The 17228-nt window shown below is 40.3% G+C and overlaps 1 protein-coding gene across 2 annotated transcripts in view; it reads right to left on the bottom strand.

Moving 5' to 3' along the window:
• Positions 1 to 15845: 15845 nt before the first annotated feature.
• zgc:162879 (ras and EF-hand domain-containing protein) overlaps positions 15846 to 17228 on the bottom strand; it is a 63190-nt gene continuing 61807 nt past the window's right edge. For both annotated transcript variants that reach the window (XM_028822654.2, XM_028822655.2), the window contains exon 17: positions 15846 to 16807. In XM_028822654.2, coding sequence (XP_028678487.1) covers positions 16705 to 16807 — 103 coding nt within the window. In that variant the 3' untranslated portion in view covers positions 15846 to 16704. The remainder of the gene's footprint in view (positions 16808 to 17228) is intronic.

Genomic DNA, 17228 nt, shown 5'->3' with positions numbered 1-17228 from the left:
CCCTGCTCTTGATGGTTCATACTTGGATGTCACCGAAGAACTACAGGAGGTAGAGGTTTTTAATAGCTTATTAGAAAAGTGTATTGTTGGCTGTGGTGAACATAATTCTTTGTCTTGAAAAATTTCCAATAGTAAATACAGTGGAACCTTGGTTCACGACCATAATTCGTTCCAAAACTCTGGTTGTAAACCGATTTGGTCATGAACCGAAGCAATTTCCCCCGTAAGATTGTATGTAAATACAATTAATCCGTTCCAGACCATACAAACTGTATGTAAATATATATTTTTTTAAGTTTTTAAGCACAAATATAGTTAATTAAACCATAGAATGCACAGCATAATCCATATTACTAACCGAAGGTTGTAAACCGGATATGGACGCAGGGCGCATCGAAGCGCACGTGCACTGCCGCACAATATGGACGAGCCCGCCACAGAGCAAAACAATAGCGCAGGGCGCATCGAGGTGCACGCTCACTGCAACGAGCCCGCCACAGAGCGAAAAAATAAAACCCCGCCACAGAGCAAAAAAATAGTGCAAGGCGCACTGACGCACTGCAACGAGCCGGCCACACAGCAAAAAAATAAATGAGAGGATTCGAAGGTTGTATTACAGTATGGAAACCCCAGAGGTCCACACTACACAGCATATTAGAATCACATTACAGTATTACAGTAATACATTATTAACAGTCCAGCCACAGAAAACACAAACGCCACCAGACAGAAAGAAACAATACACGAGCGCTCCGTATTAAACGTAAGTGCGATTATAATTCTTAACAGTAGACGCCGTATAGCTAACGGAGTCACGGCTCCAAAAACAAACAGCTCAACTAACGGAAATACAAAAATGAGCCCGCATGGATACACACGATGAACGCAGGCGCCTACAACGCGTTTCTAAAACAGCGGACGCACAACAGTCACGGCTCCAAAACGAAACAGCTCAAATAATGGAAATACAAAAACGAGCCCGCATGGATAGACACAATGAACGCAGGTGTCTAATGAATAATAATATTCCATTTGGAGGAAAAGTACTTTTATTAGGAGTAGACTGCTGACAGTGCCTGGCTATTGTTCCGCATGCCATGCGTTCAGCGATTGTTCAGTCCAGTTTAAAATACGCAGACAATTGGCATTACTTTGAGAAACTACATTTAGTACAAAACGTGTTGTACAGATCCAGAATATACCAATTGGTTGTTGCAACTAGGAGATGCAAACCTTACCAATACATATCAACGTCACCCAGATATTATTCAGATCCCTCAAGCCTTTATTTGCGACGACTTAGTAACAGAGGTGTTTGGTCTAAGGAGATTGCTTGACCAAATACCACTTTTAATGCACCGAGCTATATTATGTCCAAAGAATATTGACGTTGATCAGATAAATAACCAAGTCATTGCACTGCTTCCTGGAGAAAGCTGCCTCTTTCTTAATACTGATAATGTTGATTCTGAAGACGAAACTGAGCATATTAATTTTTCATTAGAATATTTAAACACTGTTAACCCGTTCGGGTTACCACAACACAGTCATAACCTTAAAATGGGGACAATAGTCATGCTATTAAGAAACCTTAATACTAAACAAGGTTTATGCAACGGTACACGATTAGTCATGAACACCATGACAGACAATGTTATTGAAGCAAATGTACGTACGGGATCGCATACTAACAATACTGTTTTGATTCCCAGAATTGACCTTACAAGTTGTGACCTGGAATTACCTTTTAAACTTAAAACGCCGCCAGTTTCCCATTAAGGCAGCATTTGCCATGACAATCGACAAATCCCAAGGTCAGACCATGGACAGAGTTGGCATTTATCTTTCCGAACCTGTATTTGGACATGGACAACTTTATGTGGCCTTTTCAAGAGTTCGGCGTTCATGTGACGTTAAAGTTGTAAGTACTCCATACCAAGGAACACTCATTCAAGGACAAGACACCATCTTTACTACAAATGTTGTATATAAAGAAGTATTTGATTACAGATATTTAATCTACCATTGGATTACTTCTTTACTCTCTATGTACTTCATGTACACCTTTACCCTCAAGTATATTTCATACATGTATGTGCAGCGGCACAATGACATTTTGTACTTAAATGACATAACAATTACATTTCGATTTTAATTTAAACATATTAATATAATTACGGATATATGTGTTTAATTAAATCCATACCCTCCCACAACACTCCCACCTTCCATCGTGTGTCATCCCTCCAACGATTATATGGAACACAGAGTGATTGCCATTCGTTCATTTGCGATTTGTTAGAGAATCAGGGGTTTACTGGTAGTAAACTAAATGTAAAAACCTTGAACAACAGAGAAAACTAACATTGCAAGAGTTCGCGCTATACTGTACCCTTATGACCCGATCGTTGTAAACACTCTTTTTAAATGAGTTTTAAGCACAGGGAAAAAAATGAACATTTGAAAAATAAGAAATTTAATAAACAACCAAGAAAAGTAACGTTGCAACAGTTCACGCTACGAACTGAAAAATGAACATTTGAAAAATCTGTAATACAAAAACTAACCATAAACCACCAAGAAAACTAACCTTGCACAAGTCGAGTTCTGGCATGAAGTGAGGAGGACCTGGGTGGAGAACAATCCGCTCTCATCGCAGTTGAAGACTTGTTGCGGGATGTAGCCTTTGTCCTCCACTAATTTTGTGAAATTTTTCACGAATTCTTTCGCGGCCTCAGCGTCGGAACTAGCAGCCTCTCCATGCCTTACCACACTATGAATGCCACTTCTCTTGCGAAACTTTTCAAACCATCCTCTACTGGCTTTAAATTCCTCACTTTCGCCACTCATAGAAGGATAGTTTTGCAGCAAATCACCATGAATCTCTTCCTGGCTTTCTCGCATTACATCGCCTCGCTTACGCTATCCCCTGCAAGTTGCTTCTCGTTCAGCCACACTAACAACAGTTTTTCCACCTCTTCCAGCACTTGAGGCCTCTGCCTGGTTAACGCTGTAACTCCTTTTGCAACATCAGCTGCTTTAATAGATTCTTTCTGCTTTAGGATAGTCGAAGTCATAGATTTTGACTTATTGTACTCGGCGGCAAGATCAGTAACACGAATGCCACGCTCATACTTTTCAATAATTTCTTTCTTTACTTAGATTTCAATTTTCTGCAAAACTTTTCTTCTCACCACTCTTCACTTGCTTAGAAGCCATGGTTAACTGCAAAAGCACATGAAATACTGTAGAGCACAAAGAGTTCACAGGTAAAGCACGCACGTCTGCCCGAGAACAATGCAACACGTGCGGAAATCATCTGCGCAGACAAACCGAAAGGGAAACTGGCTTGTTTGTATGCCGAGTGTGTGGTTGTGAACCGAGGCAAAAGTTTGGCTAACTTTTTGGTCGTAAACCGATTTGTACGTGAACCGAGGTTCCACTGTATAAGTAATTCGCACTGCAGCTGGTTTTTGAGCACCATGTTAGTGCTATTTCTGCAGCTAGTCTATTTATGCCAATAGCAGAAATATTTGTTGATTTTATTTTTTTTACTGTAAAGGCAATGAGAAAAAGCATTGCATAAAATGCAAGTACACAAAAGTTCTGTTTAATCTTTGGTGGAAAGTCCTTGGGTTTATAAATAAAAAAGCCCATCTTGGACCTAGTAGAAGTGGTTACGTTTTTGTTCTTCCCAAGTGATAGGTACAGTGGGTATAGAAAATAATCACTCCCTTTGAAATATTCCCTTTTTTTGATTTACATCCTTAAATGAAAATACACACACAAATATTTCTTCCCAGCTTTACTTACCCAATGCAACCAAGTGAAAGATATCACAGCTACAGTTCAGAAAAGTTCTAAAAAAATCAAAAACAAGACATACTGAGATTAATAAGGGATCACCCCCCCTAATGTCAGTATTTTGTTGAACCACCTTTTGCTTTAATGACGGCCTTGAGTCTATTGGGATACTTCTACAATATTTGCCCACTCTTCTTTACAGAACTGTTCAAGTCCGGTCAAATTGGATGGTGAGCATTGGTGGACTGCCATCTTCAAATCTTTCCACAGATTTTCAGTGGGATGTAGGTCTGGGCTGTGACTGAGCCACACAAGGACATTCACTTTTTTCTCTTTCAGCCAGTGTGGTCAATTTTGCTGTGTGCTCCGGGTCAATGTGTTGAAAGGTGAACATTCTGCCCATCTTCAGCTTTCTGGCAGAGGGTAGCAAGTTTTCCTCAAGAATTTGACAGTATTTTACCCATCCATTTTTCCTTCTACCCTAACAAGAGCCCCAGGGCCTGTAGCAGAGAAATACCCCCACAACAGAATGCTGCCACCTCCATGCTTTACTGTAGATATGGTGAGCTGCATTGGATTTCCGCCAGGTGTACCGTTTGGTATTGAGGCCTAATAGTTTGATGTTGGTCTCCTCTGACCACAAGACCTTTTCCCACTTGGCATCAGAATCTTCAAGGTGCCTTCTGGCAAAGCTCAAACAAGCCTTAATGTGGTCTTTCTTGAGAAGTGTTTTTTTCCTTGTGACCCTCCTGAACAAGCCACAATTGTGGAGCACTTGTGAAACTGTTGTCATATGCACACAATAACCACTCTTTAACATAAAATCCTGTAACTCCTTCAAAGTGTATTGGCCACTTGGTAGCCTCACTGACCAGTTTCTTCCCTGCTCTTCCATCCAGTTTGGAGGGATGGCCGAATCCAAGGAGGGTCCTAGTAGTACCAAACACTTGCCACTTCTTTATTACGGACTTTACAGTGCTTCTTGGATTGATAAAGCCTTTGAGATTTTTTTGTATCCATCTCCTGCCTTATGTCTATCCACGACTCTATCCCTGAGATCTTTTGAAAGTGACTTGCCACCCATAGTCAGTTGTTTGCCGTCAGTTGCACTACAAAGCAAGGGAATGCTCCAGGAACAGCTGTTTTTATGCTTCACTAATCACACTGATTACAATCGATCACAGGTGGAAGCTACTAACCATGGTCTGCAATGGAAATGGTGGTTATTTACACCTGATTGAGTTTACAAATATTATTTTGGAGGGGGTTGATCCTTTGTTAATCTTACTATTTCTTGTTTTTGATTTTTTTAAATTCTTCTGAACTGTAGCTGTGATATCTTTCATTTGGATGTTATAGATTGCATTAAGTAAAGCTGGAAAATATTGGTTTGTGTGTTTTCATTTAAGGCTGTAATGCAAAAAAAGGGAATATTTTAAAGGGAGTGATTCTTTTCTATACCTACTTGCCCACTGTATATGAATTTTAGGGAAGACGTCTCTGTACCCTATGGAATTTTCACAATAGCTTTTATAATTTATACTGATCATGGCAAAAAAAAAGAAAACTGCACATGATTGTGTGTTTCCAAGTTTTCATTGAACATATGTTTTTAAATTTTAAACGTAAAATATAAGGGGGGGGGGGGGGGATGTAAACCATTGAAGTTAGCAAGAGGTAGATCATCCCTTGAGCAATTTCAGGCACTAGTATAGTGTAATATGTTGCATCCTTTATTGGCAGCATTACTCTCGGTAACGGCATTGTCAACGTGATTGGTGGTGCTTTAGAAGACTGTGTCATCCACCGGTATTGGTAAATCTAGCTGTGTTGTATCCACTTAAAAGGAGAATGTGCCAACATGTTGAGAAAAATGTCCAATGTCTACAGATTATTTTCTTTACTTTGTTGTACGATTACCATAATCCCCTAAAGTCAGGGTTGCTGTCATCCTAAAAGCTGAAAGTTACAAATTTATTTTGCTTTTGAAACTTTGCATATATGTTCTTTTAATTGGGAAATGAAAGCATTTTGCAAATCAGATCATCGGTTTTACCAGCCAGTCCTCACTGTGAACAGATCAAAGATGAGAGAATTTATAAAAAAGTTTGATCACATGCTACGTTGTGATTTAGAGTACATCTGCTAGTGTATGTATATATACAGTGGGTACGGAAAGTATTCGGACCCCCTTCAATTTTTCACTCTTTGTCATATTGCAGCCATTTGCTAAAATCATTTAAATTAATTTTTTCCCTCATTAATGTACACACCTGTGGTGGGTTGGCACCCTGCCCGGGATTGTTTCCTGCCTTGTGCCCTGTGTTGGCTGGGATTGGCTCCAGCAGACCCCCGTGACCCTGTGTTCGGATTCAGCGGGTTGGAAAATGGATGGATGGATGTACACACAGCACCCCATATTGACAGACAAAAAAAAGAATTTTTGAAATTGTTGCAGATTTATTAAAAAAGAAAAACTGAAATATCACATGGTCCTAAGTATTCAGACCCTTTGCTCAGTATTTAGTAGAAGCACCCTTTTGAGCTAATACAGCCATGAGTCTTCTTGGGAAAGATGCAACAAGTTTTTCACACCTGGATTTGGGGATCCTCTGCCATTCCTCCTTGCAGATCCTCTCCAGTTCTGTCAGGTTGGATGGTAAACGTTGGTGGACAGCCATTTTTAGGTCTCTCCAGAGATGCTCAATTGGGTTTAAGTCAGGGCTCTGACTGGGCCATTCAAGAACAGTCACAGAGTTGTTGTGAAGCCACTCCTTCGTTATTTTAGCTGTGTGCTTAGGGTCATTGTCTTGTTGGAAGGTAAACCTTCGGCCCAGTCTGAGGTCCTTAGCACTCTGGAGAAGGTTTTTGTCCAGGATATCCCTGTACTTGGCCGCATTCATCTTTCCCTCGATTGCAACCAGTCGTCCTGTCCCTGCAGCTGAAAAACACCCCCACAGCATGATGCTGCCACCGCCATGCTTCACTGTGGGGACTGTACTGGACAAGTGATGAGCAGTGCCTGGTTGTCTCCACACATACCGCTTAGAATTAAGGCCAAAAAGTTCTATCTTGGTCTCATCAGACCAGAGAATCTTATTTCTCACCATCTCGGAGTCCTTCAGGTGTCTTTTAGCAAACTCCATGCGGGCTGTCATGTGTCTTGCACTGAGGTATGTGTGGAGACAACCAGGCACTGCTCATCACTTTTTCTTTTTTAATAAATCTGCAACAATTTCAAAAATTCTTTTTTTGTCTGTCAATATGGGGTGCTGTGTGTACATTAATGAGGGAAAAAATTCATTTAAATGATTTTAGCAAATGGCTGCAATATGACAAAGAGTGAAAAATTGAAGGGGGTCTGAATACTTTCCGTACCCACTGTATATAATACATATATATATATATATATATATATACATTTATATACAGTGCATCCGGAAAGTATTCACAGAGCATCACCTTTTTCACATTTTGTTATGTTACAGCCTTATTCCAAAATGGATTAAATTCATTTTTTTCCTCTGAATTCTACACACAACACCCCATAATGACAACGTGAAAAAAAGTCTACAGTGGTAGTGCTGCTGCTTTGCAGTAAGGAGACTGTGGAATATTGTGGGTTCGCTTCCCGGTTCCTCCCTGTGTGGATAGCGCTTTGAGTACTGAGAAAAGCGCTATATAAATGTAATGAATTATTATTATTATCACATGAGGTTTTTGCAAATTTATTAAAAATAAAAAAAACTTGAGAAATCACATGTACATAAGTATTCACAGCCTTTGCTCAATACTTTGTCGATGCACCTTTGGCAGCAATTACAGCCTCAAGTCATTTTGAATATGATGCCACAAGCTTGGCACACCTATCCTTGGCCAGTTTCGCCCATTCCTCTTTGCAGCACCTCTCAAGCTCCATCAGGTTGGATGGGAAGCGTCGGTGCACAGCCATTTTAAGATCTCTCCAGAGATGTTCAATCGGATTCAAGTCTGGGCTCTGGCTGGGCCACTCAAGGACATTCACAGAGTTGTCCTGAAGCCACTCCTTTGATATCTTGGCTGTGTGCTTAGGGTCATTGCTGAAAGATGAACCGTCGCCCCAGTCTGAGGTCAAGAGCGCTCTGGAGCAGGTTTTCATCCAGGATGTCTCTGTACATTGCTGCAGTCATCTTTCCCTTTATCCTGACTAGTCTCTCAGTCCTGCCGCTGAAAAACATCCCCACAGCATGATGCTTCCACCACCATGCTTCACTGTAGGGATGGTATTGGCCTGGTGATGAGCGGTGCCAGGTTTCCTCCAAACGTGACGCCTGGCATTCACACCAAAGAGTTCAATCTTTGTCTCATCAGACCAGAGAATTTTCTTTCTCATGGTCTGAGAGTCCTTCAGGTGCCTTTTGGCACACTCCAGGCGGGCTGCCATGTGCCTTTTACTAAGGAGTGGCTTCTGTCAGGCCACTCTACCATATAGGCCTGATTGGTGGATTGCTGCAGAGATGGTTGTCCTTCTGGAAGGTTCTCCTCTCTCCACAGAGGACCTCTGGAGCTCTGACAGAGGTACCATCGGGTTCTTGGTCACCTCCCTGACTAAGGCTCTTCTCCCCCGATAACTCAGTTTAAATGGCTGGCCAGCTCTAGGAAGACTCCTGGTGGTTTCAAACTTCTTCCACTTACGGATGATGGAGGCCACTGTGCTCGTTGGGACCTTGAAAGCAGCAGAAATTTTTCTGTAACCTTCCCCAGATTTGTGCCTCGAGACAATCCTGTCTCGGAGGTCTACAGACAATTCCTTTGACTTCATTGCTTGGTGTGTGCTCTGACATGAACTGTCAACTGTGGGACCTTATATAGACAGGTGTGTGCCTTTCCAAATCATGTCCAATCAACTGACTTTACCACAGGTGGACTCCAATTAAGCTGCAGAAACATCTCAAGGATGATCAGGGGAAACAGGATGCACCTGAGCTCAATTTTGAGCTTCATGGCAAAGGCTGTATATGCTTATGTACATGTGCTTTCTCAATCGTTTTATTTTTAATAAATCTGCAAAAATCTCAAACTTTTTTCAGGTTGTCATTATGGGGTGTTGTGTGTAGAATTCTGAGGAAAAAAATGAATTTAATCCATTTTTGAATAAGGCTGTAACATAACAAAATGTGGAAAAACTGTTGCGCTGTGAATACTTTCCGGATGCCATATTATATATATACTGTATGTATATACACATACATACACAGTGGGGCAAAAAAGTATTTAGTCAGCCACCAATTGTGCCTGTAATTTTCATCATAAGTATACCTCAACTATGAGAGACAAAATGAGAAAAAAAAATCCAGAAAATCACATTGTCTGATTTTTGAAAAATTTATTTGCAAATTATGGTGGAAAAAAAAGTATTTGGTCAATAACAAAAGTTCATCTCAATACTTTGTTATATACCCTTTGTTGGCAATGACAGAGATCTAAACGTTTTCTGCAAGTCTTCACAAGGTTTTCACACACTGTTGCTGGTATTTTGGCCCATTCCTCCATGCAGATCTCCTCTAGAGCAGTGATGTTTTGGGGCTATCGCTGGGCAACACGGACTTTCAACTCCCTCCAAAGATTTTCTATGGGGTTGAGATCTGGAGACTGGCTAGGCCACTCCAGGACCTTGAAATGCTTCTTACGAAGCCACTCCTTCGTTACCCGGGTGGTGTGTTTGGGATCATTGTCATGCTGAAAGACCCAGCCACGTTTCATCTTCAATGCCCTTGCTGATGGAAGGAGGTTTTCACTCAAAATCTGATGATACATGACCCCATTCATTCTTGCCTTTACACGGATCAGTCGTCCTGGTCCCTTTGCAGAAAAACAGCCCCAAAGCATGATGTTTCCAGCCCCATGCTTTACAGTAGGTATGGCGTTCTTTGGATGCAACTCAGCATTCTTTCTCCTCCAAACATGACGAGTAGAGTTTTTTCATCAGACCATATGGCATTCTCCCAATCCTCTTCTGGATCATCCAAATGCTCTCTAGCAAACTTCAGACAGGCCTGCACATGTACTGGCTTAAGCAGGGGGACACGTCTGGCACTGCAGGATTTGAGTCCCTGGTGGCGTAGTGTGTTACTGATGGTAGCCTTTGTTACTTTGGTCCCAGCTCTCTGCAGGTCATTCACTAGGTCCCCCCATGTGGTTCTGGGATTTTTGCTCACCGTTCTTGTGATCATTTTGACCCCACGGGGTGAGATCTTGCGTGGAGCCCCAGATCAAGGGAGATTATCAGTGGTCTTGTATGTCTTCCATTTTCTAATAATTGCTCCCACAGTTGATTTCTTCACACCAAGCTGCTTACCTATTGCAGATTCAGTCTTCCCAGCCTTGGGCAGGTCTACAATTTTGTTTCTGGTGTCCTTTGACAGCTCTTTGGTCTTGGCCATAGTGGAGTTTGGAGTGTGACTGTTTGAGGTTGTGGACAGGTGTCTTTTATATTGATAACGAGTTCAAACAGGTGCCATTAATACAGGTAACGAGTGGAGGACAGAGGAGCCTCTTACAGAAGAAGTTACAGGTCTGTGAGAGCCAGAAATCGTGCTTGTTTGTAGGTGACCAAATACTTATTTTCCACCATAATTTGCAAATAAATTCTTTAAAAATGAGACAATGTGATTTTCTGGATTTTTTTTTTCTCATTTTGTCTCTCATAGTTGAGGTATACCTATGATGAAAATGACAGGCCTCTCTCATCTTTTTAAGTGGGAGAACTTGCACAATTGGTGGCTGACTAAAGATAGATAGATAGATACTTTATTAATCCCAATGGGAAATTCACAATTCATACTGTTTTGCCCCACTGTACATATATATATATACAGTTAGGTCCATAAATATTTGGACAAAGACAACTTTTTTCTAATTTTGGTTCTGTACATTACAATGAATTTTAAATGAAACAACTCAGATGCAGTTGAAGTGCAGACTTTCAGCTTTAATTCAGCGGGGTGAACAAAACTATTGCATAAAAGTATGAGGCAACTAAAGCATTTTTTTAACACAATCCTGTCATTTCAGGTTCTCAAAAGTAATTGGACAAATTAAATAACTGGAAATAAAATGTTCATTTGTAATACTTGGTTGAAAACCCTTTGCTGGCAATGACAGCCTGAAGTCTTGAACTCATGGACATCACCAGATGCTGGGTTTCCTCCTTTTTAATGCTCTGCCAGGCCTTTACTGCAGCGGCTTTCAGTTGCTGTTTGTTTGTGGGCCTTTCTGTCTGAAGTTTAGTCTTCAACAAGTGAAATGCATGCTCAGTTGGGTTGAGATCAGGTGACTGACTTGGCCATTCAAGAATTTTGCACTTCTTTGCTTTAATAAACTCCTGGGTTGCTTTGGCTGTATGTTTTGGGTCATTGTCCATCTATATCATGAAATGCCACCCAATCAATTTGACTGCATTTAGCTGGATTTGAGCAGACAGTATGTCTCTGAACACCTCAGAATTCCTTTGGCTGCTTCTGTCCTGTGTCACATCATCAATAAACACTAGTGTCCCAGTGCCACTGGCAGCCATGCACGCCCAAGCCATGTGGTATGCTTTGGATAATGAACTGTTCCACGCCTTCTCCATGCTTTTTTCTTGCCATCATTCTGGTAGAGGTTGATCTTGGTTTCATCTGTCCAAAGAATGTTTTTCCAGAATTGTGCTGGCTTTTTTAGATGTTCTTTAGCAAAGTCCAATCTAGCCTTTCTATTCTTGAGGCTTATGAGTGGCTTGCACCTTGCATGCACCCTCTGTATTTACTGTCATGCAGTCTTCTCTTTATGGTAGACTTGGATATCGATACACCTACCCCGTGGAGAGTGTTGTTCACTTGATTGGTTGTTGTGAAAGGGTTTCTCTTCACCATGGAAATGATTCTGTGATCATCCACCACTGTTGTCGTCCATGGAAGTCCAGGTCTTTTTGCGTTGCTGAGTTCACCAGTGCTTGCTTTCTTTCTCAGGATGTACCAAACTGTAGATTTTGCCACTCGTAATATTGTAGCAATTTCTCAGATGGGTTTTTTCTGTTTTCGCAGCTTAAGGATGGCTTCTTTGAAACAATCTGAGTTGTTTCATTTAAAATTCATTGTGGTCATGTACAGAACCAAAATTAGAAAAAAGTTGTCTCTGTTATGTGTATATATATATATATATATATATATATATATATGTATTATGTGTAAATATATACACACACATATACATTATATACACACACACTCTCCTTGTATATGTAATGGAATATGTAAAAATAAAAGCATTTTAAGCTCAATATGGGTACTCACCATTGAAGATACACTCCATAACTTGAATGATGATGATGATGAACTAGCTGCGCAGTACGCAATGAAGTATGTATGTAAGTGATGAGTACGTACTGCACAGCAAAGCAGTGCATTTACAGCTCCTTTGAAGGCTCGCCTTCAGGTGGTTTAGGAGGGGTATCTTTCTGCTGCTGGATGGCAACTTCCATTGAAGGTGTAGGCATGTCTTCTTTGTTTGTTGGGGTAAGGAACATCATTATAAACAGTTGTTGGCGTTGCTTCTTCTTTTGGGCGAGGAGTTTTTTTATAGACTTCAATGGCTGCATCAATGGCGTTGTGAAACTGCAACGCCCTAAGCATTTCGGGATCCCAATAATCTATCCTTGCCTGCAGTTGTTTGGCCGTTCAAGTGATAGGCCTTCATCTTCTTCCTTCCCTGGACCCTCTTCTTCCTCCTCCTCACTTGCAGACTTCATGAGTTCAATCAAATCCTCGTCTGTTAGAGGATCCGAGTGTTTATCGATGAGATCATTAACGTCATCGTGCGTCATGTCATTGAAGCCTTCTCCTCCTAGCAACTTGGCCAGCTTGACTGCCTTGGCCACTGCTGAATGATGAATTTCGTCAGGAGAGAACCCTTTGTAGTCGTGGACACATTCTGGCCACAAATTTTTCCAACAGGCATTTAAAGTTTCCTTCTTCATCTCCCTCAGCACAATTTGGAAATTTTGGAGACACATTGCTATCGTGTACTGACGCCAGTACGCCTTCAGTGTGAAGTTTTTGTCGGAATCCATTGCCTCAACGAGGTGGTGTAGGGTGTTGTGTGTGTACAGAGCCTTGAATGCATGTATGATGCCTTGATCCATAGGCTGAATCAGCAATGTTGTGTTTGGCAGGAGGAATTCTACCTGCACACCTTCATAAAATAAATCCAACGCGTAGCCTCCTCTATTGTCCATCAGCAACAGCACCGTGAAGTCGAGGCCAAGTTCGACGAGGTACACTTTCACTCCTGGAATGAAGCATTGTTGAAACCAGTCAGCAATGAGGGATTTTGTAATCCAAGCCTTCGAGTTATGCATCCAATAAACTGGCAGCAGGTGCTTGTTCTTGTTCTTCAGGACCCTGGGGTTCTTCGCCTTATAAATTAACCCTGGCTTTATTATGTGGCCAGCAGCATTGCCACACATTATCACAGTCAATCTGTCTTTGTGTGCTTTGAATCCAGAGGCTCAGTCTTCGTCATGCATGATGAAGGTACAAGAAGGCATCTTCTTCCAAAACAAGCCAGTTTCATTCATGTTAAACACTTGTTCTGGCTTGTATTCTCCCTCCTTGATGATTTCCTTGAATGTCTCCTCCATGTACTCCTCGGTGGCTGCTTTATCCGCAGATGCAGCCTCGCCATACAGGAAAACGTTCTTCAAATTAAAGTGTTTCTCGAATCTGTCGAACCACCCCTTGCTGGCAATAATTCAGTAGGTTTGGCTGCAAATTTAATTGTCAATGGTCCTTCTTGAGGTTCTACAGAAGCATTGGGGTCATCAGCATGGTAGTCACCTCCTTCAGCGAACGTGGCATAGAGCTGTCTGGCCTTCTCTCGAATGATGTTTGTGTCCAAAGGAATTTTTTCCATCTTTCTGCAGCTATTGATCCAAAGAGCCAACGAAGATTTCCATTCCATAAAATGGCTTTATTCCGAGGAGTTGCCATCCTCTTTCCTGTTTGACTAAAGGAAAGTGATGCGGTGGCTCTTATATTCTTTTCATCCTTCTTGATGTAGTGTAAAATCGATTCATTCAAGCTGTAATGGCGAGCGACGTCCGCGTAACGCTTTCCTTGCCAAAGCATATCCAGGAGTTTTACCTTCTCCTGAATGGTCAAGGTCATCCTCTGGCACTTAGATATATTCTAAGCCTGGTAGTAGTGAGCCTATCGTACAGAATATATATAACATCGTAGTGTTTAAAACAAAACAAAAAGCTCACAAAATGTTTGCTCACAATAATCGGACCACAAGCAAGGTACGCAATAACCAGAGAACTGAGATGCGTCGAGGACCCACGCTCGCTGTTCTTGCAAGATTACACCACGTTAGCAGGGGACAAGCAGAGCCCAAGAGAATGAAAATCCCGCACTGATTGGATGAGTCTCCTATTTCAGCTAATAACGGGCCTTGTAAGAAATCATCTGGGTACTTGTCTACCGTAGTGACTGCTGAAAACTATATGCTTTGTTATGAAATGGCTGAAAAGTACACTACAGGTAGGATGTACTGATTGAATTTTTCCACGATATAGCAGGGGTGTGATAGCTGAACCGCAATAGAGCTTGGGATCACTGTAATACTAATACTGAGTGCATGTCCATAGTGTGTGGAATAGTACTAGTTATTTTTGACACTGGAAAAAGATTAATATGTTTGGCCACCCTTTTCCACAATGCAGCAATTTATACCTCTTTTACAAGGCATCATTAAGCATGCAGTAGTCAGGAGACCTTTTCCATTTGCCAAAGATAAATTGCAAAATGAAGTTGAGCCTTGTGTAAGGCTGATTATTTATCCTGTTTAGCTGCAACATGTCTAACTGTTCTGGTGTGACTGGGTGGGTTTATTAAGTTAGTGAGATTTCACTTTTTACTCTAATATACTCTGAAGATAAAGTGTAAGAGGAAAATTGTAGGACATCATGACAAAATTAAGAAACTTAAAAAAAAAATCAAACTCTTAACTGTTAAAGAAATGCCGTTTGCAGTTAAGATCATTGTGAAAGGTGCCATATAAAACACATTTCTGTCTGAAACCATATTTAAAGGTCAGTACATAAAGTAAACATTCTTAAACCTGCCTAAACTATTCTAGGGTCAGTGGGGCTCGAGCATTTCTCGCCAGCCCTGGAGAGGGCACAAGTTCTTTGCCTTGCCCAGTCACTCATACACCCACACTTGGACTCACAAGGGGTCAGCTTGGACCTGCAAGTTAACTTAACCAAGGTCTTTGGAGATTTGGGTCGAAAAATTACAGTCCTTGGAGGAAACCTGGCAGATACAGGTAGAACGTGCAAACTTCACTTGACTGGCCTTGAGATTTGATCTTCGGACATTGGATCCATAAAGCACCAGTGCTAAATACTCCTGTAATGAGAAATTAATTGAAATGTCACCAACCCCCAAAAAAGTAATAGAGTGGTTAGGGTGCCAGGGGTAATGTGCAGACTCCTCGTAGACTACAGTGTGTATGGCCTGGTTATGCAATTTGAATTTAAGACTATGGAGATAGTGACACAGCAGCATTAACCATCCGAGGAAATAGACAGATAGGGTTTGCATTTGCATTACAATACAATACAATACAATACAGTTTATTTTTGTATAGCCCAAAATCACACAGGAAGTGCCGCAATGGGCTTTAACAGGCCCTGCCTCTTGACAGCCCCCCAGCCTTGACTCTCTAAAAAGACAAGGAAAAACTCCCAAAAAAAAAAACCTTGTAGGGAAAAAATGGAAGAAACTTTGGGAAAGGCAGTTCAAAGAGAACATTAGTAGAAGAAAAAAAAATAACAATGCATGCCTTTATCAAAACAGTACCCTTGTGGAGAATATTATTGTCTCTGAAAATTCCAATTTAAATAGTTTAAATTAATTTTCATTTTACTCATAAACCATACATTCGGAAACAATGACAAATATGTCAATTTCTAGGTCTTTGGAATACACAAAATAAGAAATAGCAGACAAGGAGACACCTTTAGCAAAAATAAACCTTTAATACAATGTACCCAGCAACATTTCACTGTAACATCATTATTATACTTTTTGATTTAAACACCAAATTTCAAACTTATTTCTAAAAATCACAAATTGTGATGAAATAAATTCTAACAAATTGTTTCATAAAAATCTCCAAGACTGTTGAAATACAACTTTACGAATGTAAGCTTTAACATGTACATTATTGACAAATTCCCTTTATTGTACATACAGTACACAAAATATACATATGGTCTCCTATTAAAATAGGTAAAATACTGTATCTCCAATAGGAGCTGACACTTTTTATGATGCTCTTGAATTTTTAAATTGCATCAGTTTTCTGTTAAAAAAGTGTAATAAATGTGACATGCTTTGGTACAGGTGTCACTTTCAAAGTCAAAATTGTAAAGGTGACACTGACTGTGAAGATGATACAGTAATAGTGCAAATCCAGGTGAAAAAAAACAGCATTCATAAAGTTGTGCTGAACTACAGAAAGTGAAGAATACTTTAAATAATTGAGGTTAATCTTAAAGTGCAGTGCTAAATTCATGCATGGGAATATTTTTAATGTCTAAAGAAAAAAAAATTATAATAAAATGCTTGTTGAAGGTAAAAAGGGAAAATGAAAGTTAAAATGGTCTGCATAGGAACCCAGCTGTCATGATCGACCATACATTGCTGTGAAGTTTCCACACACATTTAAGTACTTTATATTATACATTATTATATATATATATATCTATATATATATATATATATATATACACACACATACACAAACACTGGTTTTTGGATCCTGCCAAAATTTCCATAATTCTCTTAAAACCATCTTAAGTTGGTTGACATTTCTCTACAGTTTACAGCAGTTAGGAAGAGGGTTTGTCCTTTCTGGATTACTGAGTTTCATTGGCGGCTCCACATTATGGTGGAGGTCCACATTCTTTTTAACTTCCCTAGTAACAAAAAGAGAAAAAACACTGGAGTAAAACTGACGGGTACTGCCAGGTGATGATCATCAACTACAACTGCTTACAATTTATTAAAACTGAAAAAATAAGTCACTTCCCTACAAATGTAGTGATACATATAAAAGTTAATTTCACACATAAAACAAAGTGATGCTGAATTATCTGAATTTTTCAAAGACAAGCAGTTGAATGATAAGTCACCCCATTTAAATTATGTTTAAATGTTACAGCCTAAGAGTATTTGCTGTTCACATTTATCCTGAGCAGGTCTGATGGCTTTGCATTTTCAGTGTCAGATCTGAAAACTGCAGCACATGGTAGGCAGAACATCTGTGCTGAAAATGTATCGTGAAATTTACCCACTCTTAAATTCTGCAATAATTTAACAACTTGCTGAAGTGCTTAC

The sequence above is a fragment of the Erpetoichthys calabaricus genome, chromosome 17 (genome assembly GCF_900747795.2).
Source record: "Erpetoichthys calabaricus chromosome 17, fErpCal1.3, whole genome shotgun sequence".
NCBI classification, from domain to species: Eukaryota; Metazoa; Chordata; class Cladistia; order Polypteriformes; family Polypteridae; genus Erpetoichthys; species Erpetoichthys calabaricus.
Note: the sequence above shows the minus strand (reverse complement) of the source record. Positions and strands in the feature narration are given on the sequence as shown.